Source organism: Diaphorina citri, unplaced genomic scaffold, assembly GCF_000475195.1.
Source record: "Diaphorina citri unplaced genomic scaffold, Diaci psyllid genome assembly version 1.1 scaffold268, whole genome shotgun sequence".
NCBI classification, from domain to species: Eukaryota; Metazoa; Arthropoda; class Insecta; order Hemiptera; family Psyllidae; genus Diaphorina; species Diaphorina citri.
This window is the reverse complement of record NW_007377705.1, coordinates 123,388-148,430: the sequence shown is the minus strand read 5'-3', so window position 1 is coordinate 148,430 and position 25,043 is coordinate 123,388. Positions and strand designations below refer to the sequence as shown.

The following is a 25,043-nucleotide window of genomic DNA, read 5'->3' as shown; positions in this document are numbered from 1 at the left end:
TACTTCATAGTCAGATAGTGGGAGTAGTGATCAGAACTGTACTGATTGAGACTTCTCTGCATGTGGAAGTGTGAAGGACTTATAGTGAAGGTGCCCTTCTGAAACTAAACATTGTTTTTTTACGAATTACGAAGTTTACAGATTTAGGTACATTTTACAATTACATAGTGTTTTTACTTCTTTAAGTGCTAATCAATAAAATATGTGGCTTTTTTAGCTTTACTATTTTAAAAACTTGTCAAGGAACCCTCCTAAAGCAAGTATCTTCCCTCTTATAGAAGGATTTTTACAATTTTTCACAGTCGTGCGTTCTAGACAAGTACCTACCGTGAATATACTATCTCAGGGGTTCCCACTGTGTACTGTGTACCACCTGACACCTCAAGGTTCTTTTGCCATACCACCAGATATCAATTTTGGGTACTTGTGCAGAAGTCACGGTACTTGTGCAGAAGTCACGTCCATGGAATATTGCCACCAAAGGAACTGGCTTAAACAAGCAGTGTCCAGTGTTATTGGGTGAGTTTGAATACTCGTTGCATAGTCGAATCAGTTAGGGTTTGCAGTGATGACATCATTCATTAAACAATTAACCTCGCAATGAGTATTAAAACTGTTGCGGTTGATCATATGTTAGGGGTATAAAAAAAAATAATCTGAAAATATTGAAGAAAAAGTAAAAAAGACAAGTTTTTATAAGATTTCCTTCCATTCAAATTTCTGAAAAAAAAAAAAAAAACAAACAAAACAAAAAAATGTAAACAAACCGTATCAATTGCAAAATTTGAAGGTTGATCTGGTGAGCTGAATGGTTATAACCGGTTAGAATGAGTATTCAAACTCATACGGTGAAATGAATGACATCACACATGTAAACAATGAGTATTCAAAATTTCAAACGACATTATTGGACCAAACGGTTCCAACCGGTTGGATAAAATTAGTAAAAAAACTTGCCCATTATAGGGTTAGGTTAAACACAAGAAGGAGTTTTCATAGTGTTATTATAGGGTTAGGTTAAATACAAAAAGAAGCTTTTATTTTCCACAGATGTGACTTCTGCATAATTACTTACCACATTTTTTCTTTCTTTGACCCCACTGGGAGTTGAACCTGGGTCTCCCACATGCAAGATGAGTGCAGTGACCACTACACCATGGGAGCTGACTATAATATCTTTGTTTAAACTCCAAACTAAACAAAGAAAAGCTCCTTTTTGTATTTAACCTAACCCTATAATAACATTAATAACACTATGAAAACTCCTTCTTGCATTTAACCTAACCCTATAATGTAAATGTAAATTACCCTATAATAACACTGGGCACTGCTTGTTTGTGCCAGTTCCTTTGGTAGCAATATTCCACGGATGTGACTTCTGCACAAGTACCAAAAAAGCAAATAATTGATTCTGTGACTGGCTGTTGTGGGGCCCACTCAGCCTTGTGAGGAAAATGAGTAGCTATGTATAAAATAAATACACATAGTGGTCGGTGTCAGCATGGTAGGTAAACATTGGATGTTGGGACTATTGAGATATTTGGAAAAAATCCTACAATGCTGCAGTGAGATCACAACTACACAGCAGTGTGCCAGGCTAAGTTCTGGCCTGAGCATATAATAACACAAAGAAACATTTATTTTATCTTTATCTTTTAGAGATATATCACCACTGGTGTTTTTTTATTATTATTATTATTATTATTATTATTATTATTATTATTATTATTATTAGTATTAGTATTATTAGTATTATTATTAAGTGTATAATCTGATAGGTAGAATGGGGTTTTTCTTATTAGTGAACGTCATGATTTTACAGTTACACTTGGAAATATTGAGACTCATGAGATTTGTCTCACACCAGCAGTGCAGTTGCGTCAATATCTCCTGTAGCCGTCGACAATCAGCATCCCCTCTCACCCTCATAGCGAACTTGAAGTCGTCGGCAAACAACCACCCAGAAATATCCGATGGAAGTATTTCCACGATATCGTTAATGAAGGCAAGGAATAGTATGCCCGACATGTGACCACCCTGTATACATCCTGAGGTAACATCTATTGCTTCAGATTTGACATTGATGATCTGAATGTTTTGGTTAGACAGTTTGCATGAAGATGACAATGTTGCCGAAGTTTTTATTTTTACAATTTGTTTTCGATTGCGGTGGAAACTGTCTAACCAATTCAGAAGTTTTCCTTCTACACCCAACCCTCTCAGTTTTGAGAATTCGGTGTAAATGCAGTCAATCTGTCCACCATTTTCAACTGCATTGGTAACAAATTCAGTGAATGATATGAGGTTGGTGGCAGTTGACCTTTTTCCCATGAATCCATGTTGTTGATCATTAATGATAGACGAGAGGGCTGGGTATAGAGATTTGGACACGATATTCTCAAATAGTTTAGGTAATATAGAACTGATGCATACAGGGTGGTAGTTCTTCACGCCGCTTTTATCACCCGACTTAAAGATTGGTGACAAGTAGGAAAGCTTCCAGCGATCAGGAAATTTTCCCGAGTCGAGAGACTTATTGAAAATGAATGTGAGAGGGGCGGCCAAAACATCGACGCAGGACTTGAAGAATGCTGCGGGGATCTCGTCAGGACCTTTAATGGTCGGGAATTTTTGAAATGAACTGGGAAACTTCCGACTCTGTTACATGTATTTGAGGCATTGTGATTCTCTTTGAGTACTTAGGTATATGTTCGCATTGCAGAAAATTTAACTGAGTAGTTCCCAGTAAAATTTTTCGCAAACATATTTTCAATCTTATATGGATCATCTGAACATTGATTATTAAAGCTCATTGTTTCAGGTATGCTGCTTATTTTACCATTCTTAGAAGATATTTAAAATCAAATAATTTTTTTGGTTCAGATGATACATTTTCTTCGATCTTATTCATAATATGCCTTGTAATCTTTTGACGAGATCTCCTTGCATTTCCTCCTGAGGGAAGTAAAATTAGAATAAGAACTAGAAAGAGCGCGGGGGCAGCCTAGAGATTTTTTATAAGCTATGTGAGCTTTCTTTTTTTTTCAAACACCAAAGACTTCAACTCCTGGCTGAACCAGATGGGAAATTTAGGTGTGTAATGTTTTTTCAAAGGTACATATTTTTCAATGCCTTCATGTAGTTTTGCATAGAAAGCTTCGACCAAGGTATTCACATCTGGATCAGTCTAAAGAGAATAAAGGTCCTGAAATGAGTTATTGAAAAACTCTCTCAAGGTCTGGTAGTTTGTAGATTTATGGTTAGGAGCAAAAGTTTCTTTGTCTACAATCTTGTTCTGGTTTTATTTATACAGGGTGGTCCAGAATTATAGGGACAACGGCCTACAGTAGATATATGGGATCATTTCCAACAATAATCATTCCCATATGCATGAGCGGTTTCGATCGGTTCTCTAGATAACCGCCATTTTGTGTGTTTTGGGGAAAATGAGAGGCACCCTCAGAAAAAGTTGAATAACTTTTTTTCTACTTGTCGTAGAAAGAAACGGTTTTCATTTTTGAAATTTGCACAAAATTTTACATCTAGAACAATCATAATAATTTGCAAAAAATACAAACTTACCTATTTTTAGGAGTAATTCTCTCCAAAGTTTCAGTTTTTGAGATTTTTTGACCAACTTTCCGCTTGAATAACTCGAAACTTTTCCCCCATAGAAATCTGGTTCTCATCAGGAAAAACTTGTCTGTTTTGTTGCCTTTCATTAGACATCAAGATCGTCGAAATCGAACGACCGAAACCGGAGATACAACAAAATGTTTGGCAAAAAACGCGAAAAACATTACTCCCACAAGACTATGAACCTAGACTTAATTTTGCAAGGTGGTACCTACAACAAGCAAATCAAGATCCAGCCTTTGAAACAAATATTCTCTGGACCGATGAAGCATGCTTTACAAATAGTAGAATGTTCAATATCCACAATTCTCACATTTGGAGTGTTGAAAATCCCCATGCCTTTCAAAATGTCCACAATCAGTGGCGATTTAGTGAAAATGTGTGGGCTGGTATTGTTGGCGATAATTTAGTTAGTCCTTATCTTCTTCCTGCTCGTCTTACAGAAGAAGTGTAATGTCACATTTCTGAGGGAAACATTGCCGGTATTGTTAGAGGATGTCCCCTTAGCTAGAAGAAGACAAATGATCTACCAACATGATGGTGCCCCTGCCCATTTCGCTAGAAGAAGCCGTGAGGTTCTAGACCAATTTTCCCCCGAAAATTGGATTGGTCATGGTGGACCAATCCCATGGCCTGCTAGGTCCCCTGACAAAAACCCAATAGACTATTGTGTGTGGGGATTCATAAAGGATCTCATTTATGAAACACCCATAGAAAGCGAGTCATAGGGATAGTCGCTGCCTTCGGATTCTTTGTGGAGACCAGAAACATCTTCAGAAATATCAGGAAGAGCATGAGGAGAAGGTGCAATCTCTGCATTGAACACGAAGGGCAACAGTACCAACAATTCCTATGAAACACTGTGATAGTGTTTGTGTAGTACACATCGCGTTTTTCGCCAAACATTTTGTTGTATCTCCGGTTTCGGTCGTTCGATTTCGACGATCTTGATGTCTAATGAAAGGCAACAAAACAGACAAGTTTTTCCTGATGAGAACCAGATTTCTATGGGGGGAAAAGTTTCGAGTTATTCAAGCGGAAAGTTGGTCAAAAAATCTCAAAAAACTGAAACTTTGGAGAGAATCACTCCTAAAAATAGGTAAGTTTGTATTTTTTGCACATTATTATGATTGTTCTAGATGTAAAATTTTGTGCAAATTTCAAAAATGAAAACCGTTTCTTTCTACGACAAGTAGAAAAAAAGTTATTCAACTTTTTCTGAGGGTGCCTCTCATTTTCCCCAAAACACACAAAATGGCGGTTATCTAGAGAACCGATCGAAACCGCTCATGCATATGGGAATGATTATTGTTGGAAATGATCCCATATATCTACTGTAGGCCGTTGTCCCTATAATTCTGGACCACCCTATATAATATCTCTAGTAGCGCGGTCAAACTCTCTTGACTTGGCGGGGCGGAGCGCTACCGCGCTCCTTAATACCTTCTGATAAGTGAATTCTACTTACCAAGGACTTCATCGATTTCCTTGTGTAGTTTATCCTGAACCCACGGATTCAATATCAAATACATGAAGCAGAACTCCAGGATAGAGCCTAGTAGCGGAGGATGATGTTTATCAACTACCAATAGTTCGTCATAGCTAGGATGCACTCGTATACATTCCTTATTATTAGTCAATACCGTAGCGGAGGATGATGTTTATCAACTACCAATAGTTCGTCATAGCTAGGATGCACTCGTATACATTCCTTATTATTAGTCAATACCAAATCCAATAATTTCGAATTAGAGTTTAGCACAAAATTTCTTTGTGATAACGAGTTAACGAGTGAAAACTTATTGCATTTATAAGTGTGTCTGTTATTGGATTTGTTATCATAACATGTGGTTCAAGAGTATTTGGATCCCATGTTATATTTGGTAGGTTAAAATCACCTGTTAACATGAGTACTGCTCCTTTGTGTTTACGAATAATGGTGTCTAGAGTGTCAGTATATTCCTGATAGTTTCCATAGATGCTATTTGGGGGTAAATATACAGTACTGATTACTACATCTTTACTTTTTATATTTACCAGAACAAATAAAATCTCTAGGCTGCTATTCAAAACTATGCGCTTGGATTTGAAACATTTATTGACAGCAATGAGGACTCCTCCACCTCTTGTGACATCAGTTCGATCCCTGTCACATCTATAAATATTATAATTATCTAATCCTATCTCTGAGGTTTTGATGCTGGGAATAAGCCAGGTTTCAGTGAAAATAATAGCAGAGTATTCATTTAGAGGTACATTACATGTTAGGGTTTTTAATTTAGTCCTAATTCCTCTCACATTTTGATAGTAGGCGGAGAAGCCATCAATACCGTCACCATGTGTCAAAGTTATTAAATTGTTATGGTTTCGGGTGGTTTGTTCCCAAAATCCGGTCCATGATCAGAGGTGACATTATGATTAGGTTTTGCTTTAGGTGTCCTATTATAATTAGGTTCAATACGTTGGATCTGATAAAATTGTGAATCTGACTCAATATAATTAATACTATTAATATGAGAACAATCTGTATTAGGTTCAAGTTCAGCCATAGTTACGAGGTTGTTAGTCTCCGTATCCCTTGGTAATATTTTATTCGGAACTTGAAGACGTAATGATGAGACAGAAGACAATGGTATTGTTTTGTACAATGCTTATGGTACCTGAGATCAATCAATGTGATTTCTCAATTATTTAGCCTTAAGATACCATGTACATGGTAGCTGTCAATTCACTGAGGCTAATCTTCTAAAGAATCTAAAGAAAGGAAACCAATCTTCAATGGGCTATGACCAAATACCCCTCAACTACCTTACTCGTATGAGTGGTATTATTGCCCCTGTTATACTTATACTACACATCTTTAATACTTCAGTGCAGACCAAAACCTTTCCTGAAATATGGAAAAAAGCTCTCATCCGCCCCATACCTAAAACTAAGAACACCTCCAGCGCCTCAGACTATCGACCCATCAGTCTACATCAGCAGGTCACCACCCATATTAACCGGCACAACCTCCTTAACCCATTTCACATGGTATCTTGTATCATGGTATCATGTACCATGTGGGGGCAGGGACCGGGCGGGGGGTGGGGACGCGGGGCAGGGTATAAGTATTAGTACAATATTTAGACTGTCGGCTTAGAATAGGTTGTTCCTTTATACCAACATTTGCAGAACCTCTGGTTGTGGGCGCTCTGGATGCGGTGCTCGGCTGTCTGGGCGGTTGCCGGCTGGGAGCGGGGGATGGCTGGCGGAAACCTACCCGCTAGGCGTTCTCTGACCCTCATATCGGCGATCGTACGCGCGGGCGGACGCCGTCCCCGGGGCGCTCCCGGGCAGAGACAGGAAAAAAAAAAAAATCTCGAACACCACTGCTTTGACTGCTTTTCCATATGAGTGTTGTTATTATGTGTCATTTCATTTTCCTTTTCAGACCTCTCATCGTATCTCCTCTCCATGCTCAGCACTTCTGACCCTCCCTCTCCCTTGGCCATGTTGCAGCGCGAGAGAACGCCCTCATGACCGCAAGTGTATGAACATGTACGTGTATGCTTTATGTGCCTGTTGTATGTGTACGTGTGTGTTCTATGTTCTTGTTGTATGTGTGCATGTGTGTATGCAATATGCATGTATGCATGAGTTGAGAGTGTTTCATGTGTATGTACGTTTGTGTAAGTGTGTGATGTATGCGCTCGATGTCTGGGTATGCGTGTTCCGTATGATGTCGGTATGGTTATGGTCCACCCCTCCGCCCGCTACTACTATCTCTCTCTCTCTCTTCCCTCTAGATGACGAGTTCTAGAGATACTAGTTTCCCCTTTGCTGATCTCTCCTTCTCCTCCCTAACCTCAGAGCCTGCTAGCAGTGACACAGGTACCCCTCAGTCTACTGCTGAGATACTAACAGAGCGCCTTGCTCCTTACTCGGGGAAACTCTCGGTTGCTCATCTCAATACACGTTCCATGAGACCACCGAGCAAGTTCCCCGAGTTCACAAACATCATTCTAGGTTCAGGGCTGGATATCATCTGTGTCACTGAGAGCTGGCTCGACCCCTCTATATCCAACGCTGAAGTCTCTCTCCTGGGCTATCGGATGATCCGCCACGACAGAGTAGGGAAAGGGGGTGGGGGTATTGCCATCTACCTCAATAATACATTCAACAAACTATAATGTTCTCGCCTCATCGCCCCCTCAGTACATCGCTAGCGCTGAATTCCTCATAATCGAAGTGGTCATTGTTTCTTCTAAAATACTTCTGGCTGTCGTTTACCATCCACCTCGCGCAGGCTCTTTGGATCAGTTTGAGGAAGCTCTAGAATTTCACTTACCGAATTATGAACACAAACTCATGATGGGTGACTTCAATGTCGATCTCAGTACCACCAACCCTGCTAGCACTAATCTTCGTACTATCTTTTCTTCCCTCAACCTGCACATCCTCCCCACTGACGCCACTCATCATGAAGCACATTCTCACTCACTACTAGATCTCATGGTGGTGCATCTCACCTCCATCACTAAGATCATCATACTACTCAACTCTATTTCTTTACTTTAATCTATTTCTCTTTCTTCTTCTCATTAATATTATTATTATTATTATTTTTTTAATTAAGCAAGGTCTATTGTAATAATTATTATGCATTGTAAAATATTAAACCCATAAAATACACGAGACCTTGTTTAGACTGCAGGGGTAAAGGATGGCAACTTGTGTCAAAAGTAAAATGTAACAGAGCCGCTTGTTTTTCATACGTTGTAATTTTGATTCAAATTCGTTACAAAACGACAATTTGTGAATTTATTTTCAAACTTATTTTAAAAATACTTAGCGTTTTTGTAAAAATACAACATAAACAAACACTAATTCAGAACAAGCTGGGCCCGTCCCTCCGGGAATTTTTTAACCCGTAGTTTATTCGATCGTGATTAAAGAAAATCAGTACCTATGTACCTACCTAATTTGTTTAATATTCAGTTTATTATTATTCTTGATTTGATTTTTCGATTTTACTTTAACAATATTAAAAAGTTAGAACTTTTAAGGGTATACACAACACTTGGTAAAACAAATTAAAATAGGGGAAAGGAAAAAAAGCGATGTTTTTCCTTTCCCCTATTGATTTTACTTTCATGTAATGATTTAAAATTAAAATCAAGACTAGAGCCCGTTCTCCCTTTATTCCCAATATAAGGTTTAAATAACCCATCCATTTATTGGCCTTGCTCGGCGTAGCTTAACATAGGTGACGCTAAAACCGGTCTTAGATGATCGACTGAAGTGTTATCTAACACCCGTATTTATGAACAAGTTCTTCAGATCGTTCTGAGAATTTACTTGAGAAAAAACGTACTCAGAGGTAATCACGTTCTAAGCGATGTTTTTCCTTTCCCCTATTGATTTTACTTTCATGTAATGATTTAAAATTAAAATCAAGACTAGAGCCCGTTCTCCCTTTATTCCCAATATAAGGTTTAAATAACCCATCCATTTATTGGCCTTGCTCGGCGTAGCTTAACATAGGTGACGCTAAAACCGGTCTTAGATGATCGACTGAAGTGTTATCTAACACCCGTATTTATGAACAAGTTCTTCAGATCGTTCTGAGAATTTACTTGAGAAAAAACGTACTCAGAGGTAATCACGTTCTGAGCCCGTTCAAAATAGAATGGTATTTATAAACAAGTCCGATAAGGGGTAAGACCGGTTTTACCTAAGATGATGCTAAGCGTGTGGTACGCGTTGGCAACACTGTAATTTTACCCGGGATTTGTCAAAACAAGTATTTTCATTTGGAATGATAGCATGTTGCATGCACTAGTTCCCCACGGATCACTGAAGTTAGGTAACGTTGCGCGTGGTTAGTACCTGGATGGTGACCATCTGACCCCTATACCTACCTACCTTGAATTTTTGGTCATTAATCATTTGACGGTCAAAATACCGCCAAGCGCAGCAACCATCTCAACCAAACGTTTTGTGTTGCATCCTTGTCACATTTGTGAATGGTATCTTAAGGCTAAATAATTGAGAAATCACATAGAAGACAATGGGCTACTATGTGCTGCGTTGGAGAAACTTTGTGATAGGTTGGCGAGTTTGTAGTAGTTAGACTTGTTGATCTGTTTGTTATTGGATAGAATTTCATAGACTCGGTCTGAGAAGTTTGGGTTCGGAATGTCCAATAGAGATTCTGATGGATTGATCCGGACTACTGTTTGATTCATAGTAATATTATCAGGGACGAACTCAGGAATATCAGGTATCAGGGGACGGTGGGGCTCCATGCTGAAAGTTGAGTCATCTAAGTCGATGAGAGCATCCTTAATGTCCAGTACGACTGTAAGGAAGGAGTGTTCTTCAGGGACGTTGCTATGACATATAGGGGCCTTCTCATCAGGTGCAATAGTTTTTACTATGTTTCTTGATAGTTTGGATTTCCCGGAATAATTCAAATGTATACCGTCCTTAACATAGTCCTTTGATTTTAAAAACTTGTTCGGGTCTAGGAAACTAATATTAGATTTGGATTTGACAAGATATCTAATTTTGGAGTTCATACAGCCTATATGGAAGTTCGATTTTTTATCACTGAACCGGAACGGCACGCCCACAAGAATAACACGATGACAACTTTGGAATCTGTTGATCAACTTAATAATAGCTTTTTCAATATTCACCCACTTTGAAAAGCCCACATCGTTGGTACCACACAGTAGCACCACTGGGTCATGGGGTTGAGGGTTGACCAAACCTGGAGATTGGGTGTGCGTTGCAGCAATGGCTTCATAACCAGCTCCTGGTTGAAAACATGTCTCCAACTTGCATCTTAGAGGTAGCAATTCTTCCATAGGAGTACGTAGACGTCGTACATGACTATCGCCTATGATGAAGCAGGTGTATGATTTGGTGTTACACTGAGGGACAGTACGAACATTACTCATATTGTATTGATTATTAGTATTAACATCACTATGCTTTATTAATAAAATTTCCTCAAGGGATAGAATTTTCTCTTTAAGTGACTTGATTAAATCCTCTTTCTTTGATAATTCTAGAGTTAACTTTATAATTAGTTCATCAAAACATGCCTGGTCAGTTACTAGCAGAAGTGACTAGAGTAGGTACACATGTTGTAGGTGTAGTTACATGACTGATAGGTAAAAGTGACGTTGATAACGAGGGGGCGGCTAGAGTGTTCACTACTTCAGGTGTCAAATCTTTTTTAGGTTCGGATTTATTAGTCACTGCTGAAACTTTAGACTTTGTAGATTTTGCACTATTCCCAGTTTCATTATTCAATTTGTTTACACTGCCTTGGGTTACAAGTTTGGTTGGATCCTCTCTTTTACACTGGTTAGGTTTAGATTTCCCTACTACATTTTTTCCTTTTTGTTCTCTTTGGATAGATTTACTACATTCACCGTCACAGGTGATTTCGTTATTCTTTAGTCTTTTTTGAGTCGTTATTCTTCACTGGATTCTTTAGTCTGATTAATTTTCGTGTTTTTCTTTGATTGAGAAGAAACACGGTTTGATTCGTTTAGCGGGGAAGAATTTTGAGATAATATTGAGAAACGATTGTTTGAGTCTTTATAAGATCTAAGACGTGTCCTAACATTAGTAACTGCTCATTGGTTGGAGTTAACACTCGCATCACTTGCGTTATTAGGTTTCTTTTTAACTGTTTTAGGTGCCATTTTTTAATAATTATTACTATTGTAATAATAAAGGAAGGACGGACTAAAAATCCGCACTTTCGAATGAACTAACTTCGAAAATCACAGAATGCTTAATTGCTTAATCAATTTAAAAACGATAAAATTTGTTAAGAAATTTAAAACGTAGTTGTTACTTCACTCGTGTTTTGAGTCAGTGTCCTGTCCAGTTGAAAAAGAGAGGAGGGAGGGTCTGGGAATAGTAGGGGAAAGAAAAGGGGAATAGAAGAAAGTGAGAGGAAAGGAGGAGGAGGAGGAGGAGGAGGAGGAGAAAAAGTAGAAGAAGAAGAAGAGGGGGGGGGAGTAAAGAATTTTAAACAAATTATCAATAATTATTAATTATCCAGGGTAAGCATATATTTTTTTCCCAGCACCTTGAATGGTAGACGGCTCTGAAGAGCTCTCAACTCGGTCGGAATCTGATTCCACGATCTTGCAGCATTCACAGTGAAGCTCTTACCCATTAAATCAGTGCGATCGCGTGGAATGTCGAGTAGATGTTATGAACGTGTACGATGAGAATGTTGACTATGTAATGAATGCAATGAAGATTGAACGTATGATTGCACTGACTCTTCGTTCAAAGTTTTCCACAACAGACATAAGATCTAGAGCTCCAGTTGCTCCAGTCTTCTCTCGACAGTCAACCACATAAGGGATCCTCTAAGCTCTAAGGTCAGAAACATGGTCATATTTCCTAAACCCGAAGATATAACGTACACAAGCATTTTGGTAAGTTTGAAGTTTACTCAAAAAAGTGCCACTAATATTGCTGAATACTATACCACCGTACTCAATTGTTGGGAAAATAAGAGAAGACAAGTACATAAGAGTTCTTTTCGTCTTCAAAGGCAGAAACCTTTTTAAACGATTTAAAGAATGACATTTTCTAAAGACTTTTTTCCCAACATTGATGACTTGTGAATTCCAAGAAAGATTCGAATCGAAAGTAAGACCCAAGTTTTTAACAGTGGAAGAGAAAGGAATCACATTAGAATTGAATTGAATTGAATATAGCTAATGGGTGGAACTGTAATCCGAGATAACCTATCAACAAGGGGAATAGAACCTATGATAATGCATTGAATTTTTTGGGGTTAGGAAGAATACCATGGACTACAGTCCATTGATGAAGCTGTTGAAGATCTTGATTCATCATGTGAATCGCTTGACTGTTATTATCAACCGAAGAAGGAAGATATAATTGCAGATCATCTGCATATAAATGAAAAGAGCAATGCATAAATGTGCTTCCAATGTCGTTTATAAACATTGAAAACAGAATAGGTCCTAAAATACTGCCTTGAGGAACTCCTGTAGAGGTATACAAGGGGCTAGAAGTATCATCGCTATTGAAGACAAACTGTTGGCGATTTCTCAGATAAGATATGTAAACCATTGGATAACAAGGGGGAGAAGTTATTATTATTATTTTTTTTTTTTTTGAAAGTTTAGCTAAAAGGATATCGAAATCAACCGAGTCAAGAGCCTTACTAAAGTCTGATAATAAAAGTATAGTAATCTGAGTTTTAGCCATCAGTTACTTTAAAGCAGAGCAGTAGTTAGTGCGCTTATAGGCTTAACTAGCAGAAATCCGGAGCGAAGCGACGGGTTTCGGCTAGTCCTTTATAATTTAAAGTTTACCACCCTGGAGCTTACACTGAAATAGTTACTGAATTTTTACATATCCTAAAAAAAACTATAGGGCCGTACACAAAATTTCTAGATTCATTCGTTCAAAAATCAAAGTAGGGAAAATTTATGAACAAATTCTATACGTTTACAATACACAAGTCACTCCTCAAAAATCATTTTACATACATGCTTACTTGTAACATTTTCCTGATGATAAATTTTCACAAGAACAGAAAATTGTAAATTTAAAATAAACAGGGTATAATGAAAATAAACAAGCATTTTGAAAAGTCACAATTGATGAATTGCTATGAAAACATCAAATAAAGAAATAAACACTCAACAGTGTTAACCCACTAGGTTATTGCACTCCCTTTAATCATTTTAATCAATACATAAAATAGAGCGTACTGGGAAATACAAACTCCGTTTGAACGGGAAAAAGGTAAAGTAAAAGAAGAAGAAGAAGAATCAATAACAGTGGCCATTCCTAGTGGTGGTCAGGGCCGTATCTAGGATTTTGCCGAGGGGGAGGGGCCCGAGGGTCCAAACACTAATGGACAGGGCCCACAAAAAACCAAGGTGCTGTTCATCTGTAGCCCTGGAGTTCGCCGCACCATTCCGCTGCCCATACCCCCCATTGAGGTTGATGGTAATAGGGTAGAGGTGGTCGATTCAGCAAGAAATTTGGGTATCATATTTGATAATGCCTTAAGCTGGGTCGATGAAGTCCCCAGAATCAGAAAAAAATGTATTTGGAACCCTCTGACGTTGAAACGTATTAAAAAGTTCACCTCCCAAAATTCACAAATAAAACTAGTGAAATCTTTCATCCTCCCCAAATTCGAGTACTGTGCTCCCCTGTTACACGGACTGACTTTGGAACTTTCCACATCACTCCAAAGAGCCCAGAACTCCTGTGTCCGTTTTATATATAATGTCAGGCGCCGGGAGCACATTACACCGTACTATAACAGACTCCAAAGGCTCAGGATAGAAGACAGAAGACGTATCCTAACACTCTCCGTGCTCTACAAACTCCTAAAATCCCGTTCCCCTCCTTATCTGTACGAAAAGTATCAATTTCGTACAGACGTGAGTTCCAGAGACACTAGATCCCACGAACTCCTCCTAGACAAACCGCGGCACTACACCCAATCCTACTCCAACGCCTTCCTCCTATCCTCCATAGACCTCTGGAACTCACTCCCCCTACCCATCCTGAACTCACTCTCTTTCTTCTCCTTCAAAACACTTCTAACAGATGTATTTATACTAATGGCTTTTACCTAGAGGTATTTTAGATATGTAGGGTGTTACCCACATAACCCAACCTTAGTGCAGGGACAACTGTAGGTATTTATACAAGTGGCTTTCAACTTAAAGGTATTTCAGTAATGCAGGGTCCTACCCACATAACTTGACCTTAGTGCAAGGACAACAGATGTATTTATACTAATGGCTTTTACCTAGAGGTATTTTAGATATGTAGGGTGTTACCCACATAACCCAACCTTAGTGCAGGGACAACTGTAGGTATTTATACAAGTGGCTTTCAACTTAAAGGTATTTCAGTAATGCAGGGTCCTACCCACATAACTTGACCTTAGTGCAAGGACAACAGATGTATTTATACTAATGGCTTTTACCTAGAGGTATTTTAGATATGTAGGGTGTTACCCACATAACCCAACCTTAGTGCAGGGACAACTGTAGGTATTTATACAAGTGGCTTTCAACTTAAAGGTATTTCAGTAATGCAGGGTCCTACCCACATAACTTGACCTTAGTGCAAGGACAACAGATGTATTTATACTAATGGCTTTTACCTAGAGGTATTTTAGATATGTAGGGTGTTACCCACATAACCCAACCTTAGTGCAGGGACAACTGTAGGTATTTATACAAGTGGCTTTCAACTTAAAGGTATTTCAGTAATGCAGGGTCCTACCCACATAACTTGACCTTAGTGCAAGGACAACAGATGTATTTATACTAATGGCTTTTACCTAGAGGTATTTTAGATATGTAGGGTGTTACCCACATAACCCAACCTTAGTGCAGGGACAACTGTAGGTATTTATACAAGTGGCTTTCAACTTAAAGGTATTTCAGTAATGCAGGGTCCTACCCACATAACTTGACCTTAGTGCAAGGACAACAGATGTATTTATACTAATGGCTTTTACCTAGAGGTATTTTAGATATGTAGGGTGTTACCCACATAACCCAACCTTAGTGCAGGGACAACTGTAGGTATTTATACAAGTGGCTTTCAACTTAAAGGTATTTCAGTAATGCAGGGTCCTACCCACATAACTTGACCTTAGTGCAAGGACAACAGATGTATTTATACTAATGGCTTTTACCTAGAGGTATTTTAGATATGTAGGGTGTTACCCACATAACCCAACCTTAGTGCAGGGACAACTGTAGGTATTTATACAAGTGGCTTTCAACTTAAAGGTATTTCAGTAATGCAGGGTCCTACCCACATAACTTGACCTTAGTGCAAGGACAACAGATGTATTTATACTAATGGCTTTTACCTAGAGGTATTTTAGATATGTAGGGTGTTACCCACATAACCCAACCTTAGTGCAGGGACAACTGTAGGTATTTATACAAGTGGCTTTCAACTTAAAGGTATTTCAGTAATGCAGGGTCCTACCCACATAACTTGACCTTAGTGCAAGGACAACAGATGTATTTATACTAATGGCTTTTACCTAGAGGTATTTTAGATATGTAGGGTGTTACCCACATAACCCAACCTTAGTGCAGGGACAACTGTAGGTATTTATACAAGTGGCTTTCAACTTAAAGGTATTTCAGTAATGCAGGGTCCTACCCACATAACTTGACCTTAGTGCAAGGACAACAGATGTATTTATACTAATGGCTTTTACCTAGAGGTATTTTAGATATGTAGGGTGTTACCCACATAACCCAACCTTAGTGCAGGGACAACTGTAGGTATTTATACAAGTGGCTTTCAACTTAAAGGTATTTCAGTAATGCAGGGTCCTACCCACATAACTTGACCTTAGTGCAAGGACAACAGATGTATTTATACTAATGGCTTTTACCTAGAGGTATTTTAGATATGTAGGGTGTTACCCACATAACCCAACCTTAGTGCAGGGACAACTGTAGGTATTTATACAAGTGGCTTTCAACTTAAAGGTATTTCAGTAATGCAGGGTCCTACCCACATAACTTGACCTTAGTGCAAGGACAACAGATGTATTTATACTAATGGCTTTTACCTAGAGGTATTTTAGATATGTAGGGTGTTACCCACATAACCCAACCTTAGTGCAGGGACAACTGTAGGTATTTATACAAGTGGCTTTCAACTTAAAGGTATTTCAGTAATGCAGGGTCCTACCCACATAACTTGACCTTAGTGCAAGGACAACAGATGTATTTATACTAATGGCTTTTACCTAGAGGTATTTTAGATATGTAGGGTGTTACCCACATAACCCAACCTTAGTGCAGGGACAACTGTAGGTATTTATACAAGTGGCTTTCAACTTAAAGGTATTTCAGTAATGCAGGGTCCTACCCACATAACTTGACCTTAGTGCAAGGACAACAGATGTATTTATACTAATGGCTTTTACCTAGAGGTATTTTAGATATGTAGGGTGTTACCCACATAACCCAACCTTAGTGCAGGGACAACTGTAGGTATTTATACAAGTGGCTTTCAACTTAAAGGTATTTCAGTAATGCAGGGTCCTACCCACATAACTTGACCTTAGTGCAAGGACAACAGATGTATTTATACTAATGGCTTTTACCTAGAGGTATTTTAGATATGTAGGGTGTTACCCACATAACCCAACCTTAGTGCAGGGACAACTGTAGGTATTTATACAAGTGGCTTTCAACTTAAAGGTATTTCAGTAATGCAGGGTCCTACCCACATAACTTGACCTTAGTGCAAGGACAACAGATGTATTTATACTAATGGCTTTTACCTAGAGGTATTTTAGATATGTAGGGTGTTACCCACATAACCCAACCTTAGTGCAGGGACAACTGTAGGTATTTATACAAGTGGCTTTCAACTTAAAGGTATTTCAGTAATGCAGGGTCCTACCCACATAACTTGACCTTAGTGCAAGGACAACAGATGTATTTATACTAATGGCTTTTACCTAGAGGTATTTTAGATATGTAGGGTGTTACCCACATAACCCAACCTTAGTGCAGGGACAACTGTAGGTATTTATACAAGTGGCTTTCAACTTAAAGGTATTTCAGTAATGCAGGGTCCTACCCACATAACTTGACCTTAGTGCAAGGACAACAGATGTATTTATACTAATGGCTTTTACCTAGAGGTATTTTAGATATGTAGGGTGTTACCCACATAACCCAACCTTAGTGCAGGGACAACTGTAGGTATTTATACAAGTGGCTTTCAACTTAAAGGTATTTCAGTAATGCAGGGTCCTACCCACATAACTTGACCTTAGTGCAAGGACAACAGATGTATTTATACTAATGGCTTTTACCTAGAGGTATTTTAGATATGTAGGGTGTTACCCACATAACCCAACCTTAGTGCAGGGACAACTGTAGGTATTTATACAAGTGGCTTTCAACTTAAAGGTATTTCAGTAATGCAGGGTCCTACCCACATAACTTGACCTTAGTGCAAGGACAACAGATGTATTTATACTAATGGCTTTTACCTAGAGGTATTTTAGATATGTAGGGTGTTACCCACATAACCCAACCTTAGTGCAGGGACAACTGTAGGTATTTATACAAGTGGCTTTCAACTTAAAGGTATTTCAGTAATGCAGGGTCCTACCCACATAACTTGACCTTAGTGCAAGGACAACAGATGTATTTATACTAATGGCTTTTACCTAGAGGTATTTTAGATATGTAGGGTGTTACCCACATAACCCAACCTTAGTGCAGGGACAACTGTAGGTATTTATACAAGTGGCTTTCAACTTAAAGGTATTTCAGTAATGCAGGGTCCTACCCACATAACTTGACCTTAGTGCAAGGACAACAGATGTATTTATACTAATGGCTTTTACCTAGAGGTATTTTAGATATGTAGGGTGTTACCCACATAACCCAACCTTAGTGCAGGGACAACTGTAGGTATTTATACAAGTGGCTTTCAACTTAAAGGTATTTCAGTAATGCAGGGTCCTACCCACATAACTTGACCTTAGTGCAAGGACAACAGATGTATTTATACTAATGGCTTTTACCTAGAGGTATTTTAGATATGTAGGGTGTTACCCACATAACCCAACCTTAGTGCAGGGACAACTGTAGGTATTTATACAAGTGGCTTTCAACTTAAAGGTATTTCAGTAATGCAGGGTCCTACCCACATAACTTGACCTTAGTGCAAGGACAACAGATGTATTTATACTAATGGCTTTTACCTAGAGGTATTTTAGATATGTAGGGTGTTACCCACATAACCCAACCTTAGTGCAGGGACAACTGTAGGTATTTATACAAGTGGCTTTCAACTTAAAGGTATTTCAGTAATGCAGGGTCCTACCCACATAACTTGACCTTAGTGCAAGGACAACAGATGTATTTATACTAATGGCTTTTACCTAGAGGTATTTTAGATATGTAGGGTGTTACCCACATAACCCAACCTTAGTGCAGGGACAACTGTAGGTATTTATACAAGTGGCTTTCAACTTAAAGGTATTTCAGTAATGCAGGGTCCTACCCACATAACTTGACCTTAGTGCAAGGACAACAGATGTATTTATACTAATGGCTTTTACCTAGAGGTATTTTAGATATGTAGGGTGTTACCCACATAACCCAACCTTAGTGCAGGGACAACTGTAGGTATTTATACAAGTGGCTTTCAACTTAAAGGTATTTCAGTAATGCAGGGTCCTACCCACATAACTTGACCTTAGTGCAAGGACAACAGATGTATTTATACTAATGGCTTTTACCTAGAGGTATTTTAGATATGTAGGGTGTTACCCACATAACCCAACCTTAGTGCAGGGACAACTGTAGGTATTTATACAAGTGGCTTTCAACTTAAAGGTATTTCAGTAATGCAGGGTCCTACCCACATAACTTGACCTTAGTGCAAGGACAACAGATGTATTTATACTAATGGCTTTTACCTAGAGGTATTTTAGATATGTAGGGTGTTACCCACATAACCCAACCTTAGTGCAGGGACAACTGTAGGTATTTATACAAGTGGCTTTCAACTTAAAGGTATTTCAGTAATGCAGGGTCCTACCCACATAACTTGACCTTAGTGCAAGGACAACAGATGTATTTATACTAATGGCTTTTACCTAGAGGTATTTTAGATATGTAGGGTGTTACCCACATAACCCAACCTTAGTGCAGGGACAACTGTAGGTATTTATACAAGTGGCTTTCAACTTAAAGGTATTTCAGTAATGCAGGGTCCTACCCACATAACTTGACCTTAGTGCAAGGACAACAGATGTATTTATACTAATGGCTTTTACCTAGAGGTATTTTAGATATGTAGGGTGTTACCCACATAACCCAACCTTAGTGCAGGGACAACTGTAGGTATTTATACAAGTGGCTTTCAACTTAAAGGTATTTCAGTAATGCAGGGTCCTACCCACATAACTTGACCTTAGTGCAAGGACAACAGATGTATTTATACTAATGGCTTTTACCTAGAGGTATTTTAGATATGTAGGGTGTTACCCACATAACCCAACCTTAGTGCAGGGACAACTGTAGGTATTTATACAAGTGGCTTTCAACTTAAAGGTATTTCAGTAATGCAGGGTCCTACCCACATAACTTGACCTTAGTGCAAGGACAACAGATGTATTTATACTAATGGCTTTTACCTAGAGGTATTTTAGATATGTAGGGTGTTACCCACATAACCCAACCTTAGTGCAGGGACAACTGTAGGTATTTATACAAGTGGCTTTCAACTTAAAGGTATTTCAGTAATGCAGGGTCCTACCCACATAACTTGACCTTAGTGCAAGGACAACAGATGTATTTATACTAATGGCTTTTACCTAGAGGTATTTTAGATATGTAGGGTGTTACCCACATAACCCAACCTTAGTGCAGGGACAACTGTAGGTATTTATACAAGTGGCTTTCAACTTAAAGGTATTTCAGTAATGCAGGGTCCTACCCACATAACTTGACCTTAGTGCAAGGACAACAGATGTATTTATACTAATGGCTTTTACCTAGAGGTATTTTAGATATGTAGGGTGTTACCCACATAACCCAACCTTAGTGCAGGGACAACTGTAGGTATTTATACAAGTGGCTTTCAACTTAAAGGTATTTCAGTAATGCAGGGTCCTACCCACATAACTTGACCTTAGTGCAAGGACAACAGATGTATTTATACTAATGGCTTTTACCTAGAGGTATTTTAGATATGTAGGGTGTTACCCACATAACCCAACCTTAGTGCAGGGACAACTGTAGGTATTTATACAAGTGGCTTTCAACTTAAAGGTATTTCAGTAATGCAGGGTCCTACCCACATAACTTGACCTTAGTGCAAGGACAACAGATGTATTTATACTAATGGCTTTTACCTAGAGGTATTTTAGATATGTAGGGTGTTACCCACATAACTCGTGCGAATCATCGTATCAATTCGTGTAAAAAAATCAAAACCATTGATTCTTATGAGAGCGGTGATGATCCGATCAAAATAGTTTGTTTTTTGATGCGATTTCTTGCGAAAAATTTAGTTGTTCCAGGATTTCGTGAAGTTTTGTTTCTTGACGATTTTAATTGTTCTAGCCTTACCGGAAGGGGTAGAAAAAACGGTTTGAAAATCGCTAATTTTACGACTGACTCACTCACTCACTCATTACGATTTTAATTTTATTTTATTTTAATATTTTTAAATAGTATTATTTTTTTCTTTTTTATTTTCATTGAAGTAATGAGATAGTGATAGTGAAATGATAGATACTATAGTAATTAACTAGGGGTTGACTCGTCCTTTTTACGGGACCATCACACAAACACACCCACCACACACACAACACAAATCACACTCACACACACAATGCAGACCCACCACACACAAAACAAATCACACACACGCACACCACTCACACAGACACACACAAGACAAATCACACACACAGACACCCATCACACCCTCCACACACAGACACCCATCACATCCACCACACACAGTCAGTAGCACAACATAATATAAACTGAACTTTGTATTTAAATTCGCATGCAGAATTCGTGTCAATTCGTAATAGTGTCACCACACTTTCGCGTGCAAAATTTTCGCAAGTTTTCGCACGCAAAATTCGGAGTAAATGTCACCGCCGCCTAAACCAATCGAAAGATCTTATTTTACTTAAGATAAGATAATAAAACGAAAATCAAGATTTTTGACATATACCCATTAGTCCCATTAACCAACCTACGATTATGCTCAAGACCTTTGCTATCAGACGAGTGACTGCCCTCAGCCCAGCTTGTTTTGCCACTTTTCCAAATGCAAGGATTGTGTTGGACTGCACAGAAATTAATATTGCAGTACCATCACTATCTAGGCGCACGGTAGTGCGCCAGGCCAAGTTCCGGCCTGAGCACGCCAGTGTGTATATTACACGAAGCATTTCGACGCATTTTTACCCCTATCATAACTCCGTCAATTTTCAATGTAATCTCACGAAATTTGGACCATATGTTAACCTATACTTCCTTATTATACCTGTTTTTTTTACCGCGCGGCGAGTGCTAATATTTTGACAACACTGCACGTGACGTCATTGAAGTTCTAGCCTTACCGGAAGGGGTAGAAAAAACGGTTTGAAAATCGCTAATTTTACGACTGACTCACTCACTCACTCATTAAAATGTTGAGGCACTTCCCGATGTCGTAGAAACTTGAAATTTGGCAGGATGGTAGGTCTTGATGAGTAAGTAAAGGGAAAAATTCGGCAAAAGTTCCACTTGGCTCCGCCCACAGGCGGAAATAACCTTTTTTTGGCGGTTTTCACCAAACGGTTAGCGATATCGAACTAAACTATACCCTGTATGTTATCTAGACTAGAAAAGTCCAACACTTGAACGGAAATTTTTCAAAAGCTCGCAAATAGCTAGGTAATAAGGAGATCTGTACCTACTAATGATGTGTAAATACACTTAGAAAAAAGGAGTGAGATCCCCCACAAAAACACAAATGTGAAAAAAAGGCCAAGTTCCTATCCAAAAATGTCGGCCCTTAAAAGTGGTGAGATCAGAAAATTAAGGCCAAGTCTGCATTCCCAATTTTTCGTGTCTGCTGAAAATGCTGGATCTCAATTCCTTCAACCTTCTCTCAATTTCAACTTGGCAATGTTTTTCCTTCTCAAATTAATATCTACCTTTAAATACAGTACCTATTATTAACATGAAAATAAAAGGAAAACATTGCCAAGTTGAAATTGAGAGAAGGTTGAAGGAATTGAGATCCAGCATTTTCAGCAGAAACGAAGAATTGGGAATGCAGACTTGGCCTTATTTTCTGATCTCACCACTTTTAAGGGCCGACATTTTTGGAGAGGAACTTGGCCTTTTTTTCACATTTGTGTTTTTGTGGGGGATCTAAATTTCATCTTAGTCGTTCGGGAAATACCTACAGAGAACTTCTTGAAAACGGCCCTTGAACGCCCAAAACTTTATAAGAAAACTAGCTGAATTCCGTCGCTTCGCTCCGGAATCCCGCTAGTTCATCCCGAGGCATGGCCAAACTTGTAGAAAAGGCATGGCCGAACTTGTAGAAAATAATAATAAAAAATACGGTCGCGCTGCGCGCTCCCTATTAGCTGCATATGTAGTTATCAAACTAAAAACACAAGCCAGCCTAGTTAGCTTAGTTGGTAGTGCGTCTGCCTTGTAAGCGCTAGGCCGCGAGTTCGATTCCCGCCCGGGGCGGATTTTATCCTGATGGGATAATGTTCGTTCTCGGAACGGCTGGCTTTCTCCTTCCTTCTCTCTTCGATTTCGGGACGATAAAACCATAGCAGTTACAGTTCCCTCTGTCAAACCTCTTAAAAAAAAAAAAAAAAAAAAAAAATTAACCCATTTCAATCAGGATTCCGCACTGGTCATAGTACTTGCTCACGGTTGCTCAAAGTATCCGACGACATTCAGGCCGCCATGGACAAAACAATGGCGACCATCCTGATCCTGTTCGACTTCAGTAAGGCTTTCGACCTAGTTTCCCACAGAATACTACTGCAAAAACTAAGGACATTCGGCCTCGACCAAAACGCGGTCGCCTGGTTTGAGTCCTACCTGTCTGGCCGCAGTCAGTGTGTTCTTCATTCGGCCTCGACCAAAACGCGGTCGCCTGGTTTGAGTCCTACCTGTCTGGCCGCAGTCAGTGTGTTCTTCATAGTGGCGCTACCTAGCGGACAAAAATAGCAACTGCGTTAAGTCTGACGTCACAAATCTTTGAACTTTTTCATTATAAAAATTGAATTTTCGACCTTTTACAGTTGTTTTTTCGGAGTTTGACCTCAGATTTGGATTTTTCCCAACTTTTTACATAGGAATCGACCATTTATTTATAATTTTTACCCATTTGCAACTCCTCCATTATTAGAATTGATTTTTTTACTTTCTATTACCCTTACGTATAGGGAACCTATACAAGGTAATGAGAAAGTTTGCAATCGGTCCAAATTTTCAAAATCGGGAAATGGGTGGAAATATCCGTTTTGGGGTCCCCTGATTCCAAAAAAGTGATTTTTAGCGTAACGTACGTACTACAGGTTTAAATGGGAAAAAGTAGAAAGTTGTGAATTGTGAACAAAATATCTCAAGAACGGTTTGTCGTAGAGAAATGAAATTTGGTATGCTATCCCGGTATGGTCCAAGGACACCGATAGGTACCTAAACATTCTTGCAATACATGGTTATTTATCTCAATTAAAACGTCCCACTAGGATAGGGACCCCAATAGAAAAAAAAAGTATAGTTCTATTCCCCCGATGAACAAAAAATGAAAAATATGTTTTAATTCAAAAGTCCCCAATAGAAAAAAAAAGTATAGTTCTATTCCCCCGATGAACAAAAAATGAAAAATATGTTTTAATTCAAAAGTAAAAAAAAAAAAAAAATTAATCCATTAATTTAAAAGAATTATATTTAAAAGACATTCGCGCTTAGCTGGTTTGACATCGTTTGTAGTAAGTGATTGACATTCTGGTTGAACTTCAGATTCACACAGATTTTCAGTAGCTTTCTTTTTCGCACACGTACTTGGTTGTTGCCTCAGCAGTGCATCTTCACTTGGAGGATTTGTGGTAAAAAGGGTCCTCAACCTAGGATTTGAAGTAAGCGAGGGTGAAGTTAGACCTAATAAACAAAAGGTCAACGCTCTACTTAATTTAAAACCACCTACTAATGTTTCTTCATTGAGACAATTCTTAGGGTTAGCGACCTACTTCCGACAGTTTATACCCAACTTCTCTACGATAGCGGCTCCTTCATACCATCTGTTGTCAACCAAGTCCCAACTCATATGGTCTCCCGAACATGAAGCGGTGAGAGTGAAATTGATAAAGTATCTCACAAACGAGCCCGTATTAATGATTTTTGATCCAAACCAACCAATAGAGCTCCACTGTGACGCCTCATCCATAGGATTTGCGGTGATACTGATTCACATCGTGGACAAGAAACCGCGAGTAGTGGCCTACTTTAGCAAGAAAGCCACACCCGCTCAGTCAAAGTACCACAGTTACGAACAGGAAACAAACTTTGACAGTTCTAGAATCAATCAAGCATTTTCATTCGTACCTACAGTACAGTCATTTCACGGTGGTCACCGATTGCAAGTCACTATAGGAATCATACTTAAAGCAAAACTTGAACACACGCATACATCGATGGTGGAGTTACCTACAGGCATTCACCATGGGGCACCTATGGTCACACAAGTGTTGCACCTATGGCCACCCCTAACAACCGTGTTATTTTGGTAGTAGGATGGTTATCAGTAGGCCCCCTCGTCTAGAAGATGTAGAAATAATA

The 25,043-nt window shown here is 38.9% G+C and overlaps 2 protein-coding genes across 5 annotated transcripts in view; one reads left to right on the top strand and one right to left on the bottom strand.

Moving 5' to 3' along the window:
• LOC103506864 (glucose-6-phosphate 1-dehydrogenase) overlaps positions 1–25,043 on the bottom strand; it is a 44,828-nt gene that overhangs the window by 8,622 nt on the left and 11,163 nt on the right. The window contains exon 1 of one of the 3 annotated variants that reach the window (XM_008471280.3): positions 13,187–13,313. The exons of the other annotated variants lie outside the window; for them this stretch is intronic. Coding sequence (XP_008469502.1) covers positions 13,187–13,274 — 88 coding nt within the window. The 5' untranslated portion in view covers positions 13,275–13,313. Of the gene's footprint in view, positions 1–13,186; positions 13,314–25,043 lie in introns of those variants that run through there. 3 annotated transcript variants of the gene reach the window in all.
• LOC113466435 overlaps positions 24,074–25,043 on the top strand; it is a 10,501-nt gene continuing 9,531 nt past the window's right edge. The window contains exon 1 of one of the 2 annotated variants that reach the window (XM_026821841.1): positions 24,074–24,653. In XM_026821841.1, coding sequence (XP_026677642.1) covers positions 24,599–24,653 — 55 coding nt within the window. In that variant the 5' untranslated portion in view covers positions 24,074–24,598. Of the gene's footprint in view, positions 24,918–25,043 lie in introns of both variants that reach the window. The other variant, XM_026821840.1, reaches the window with a different exon arrangement.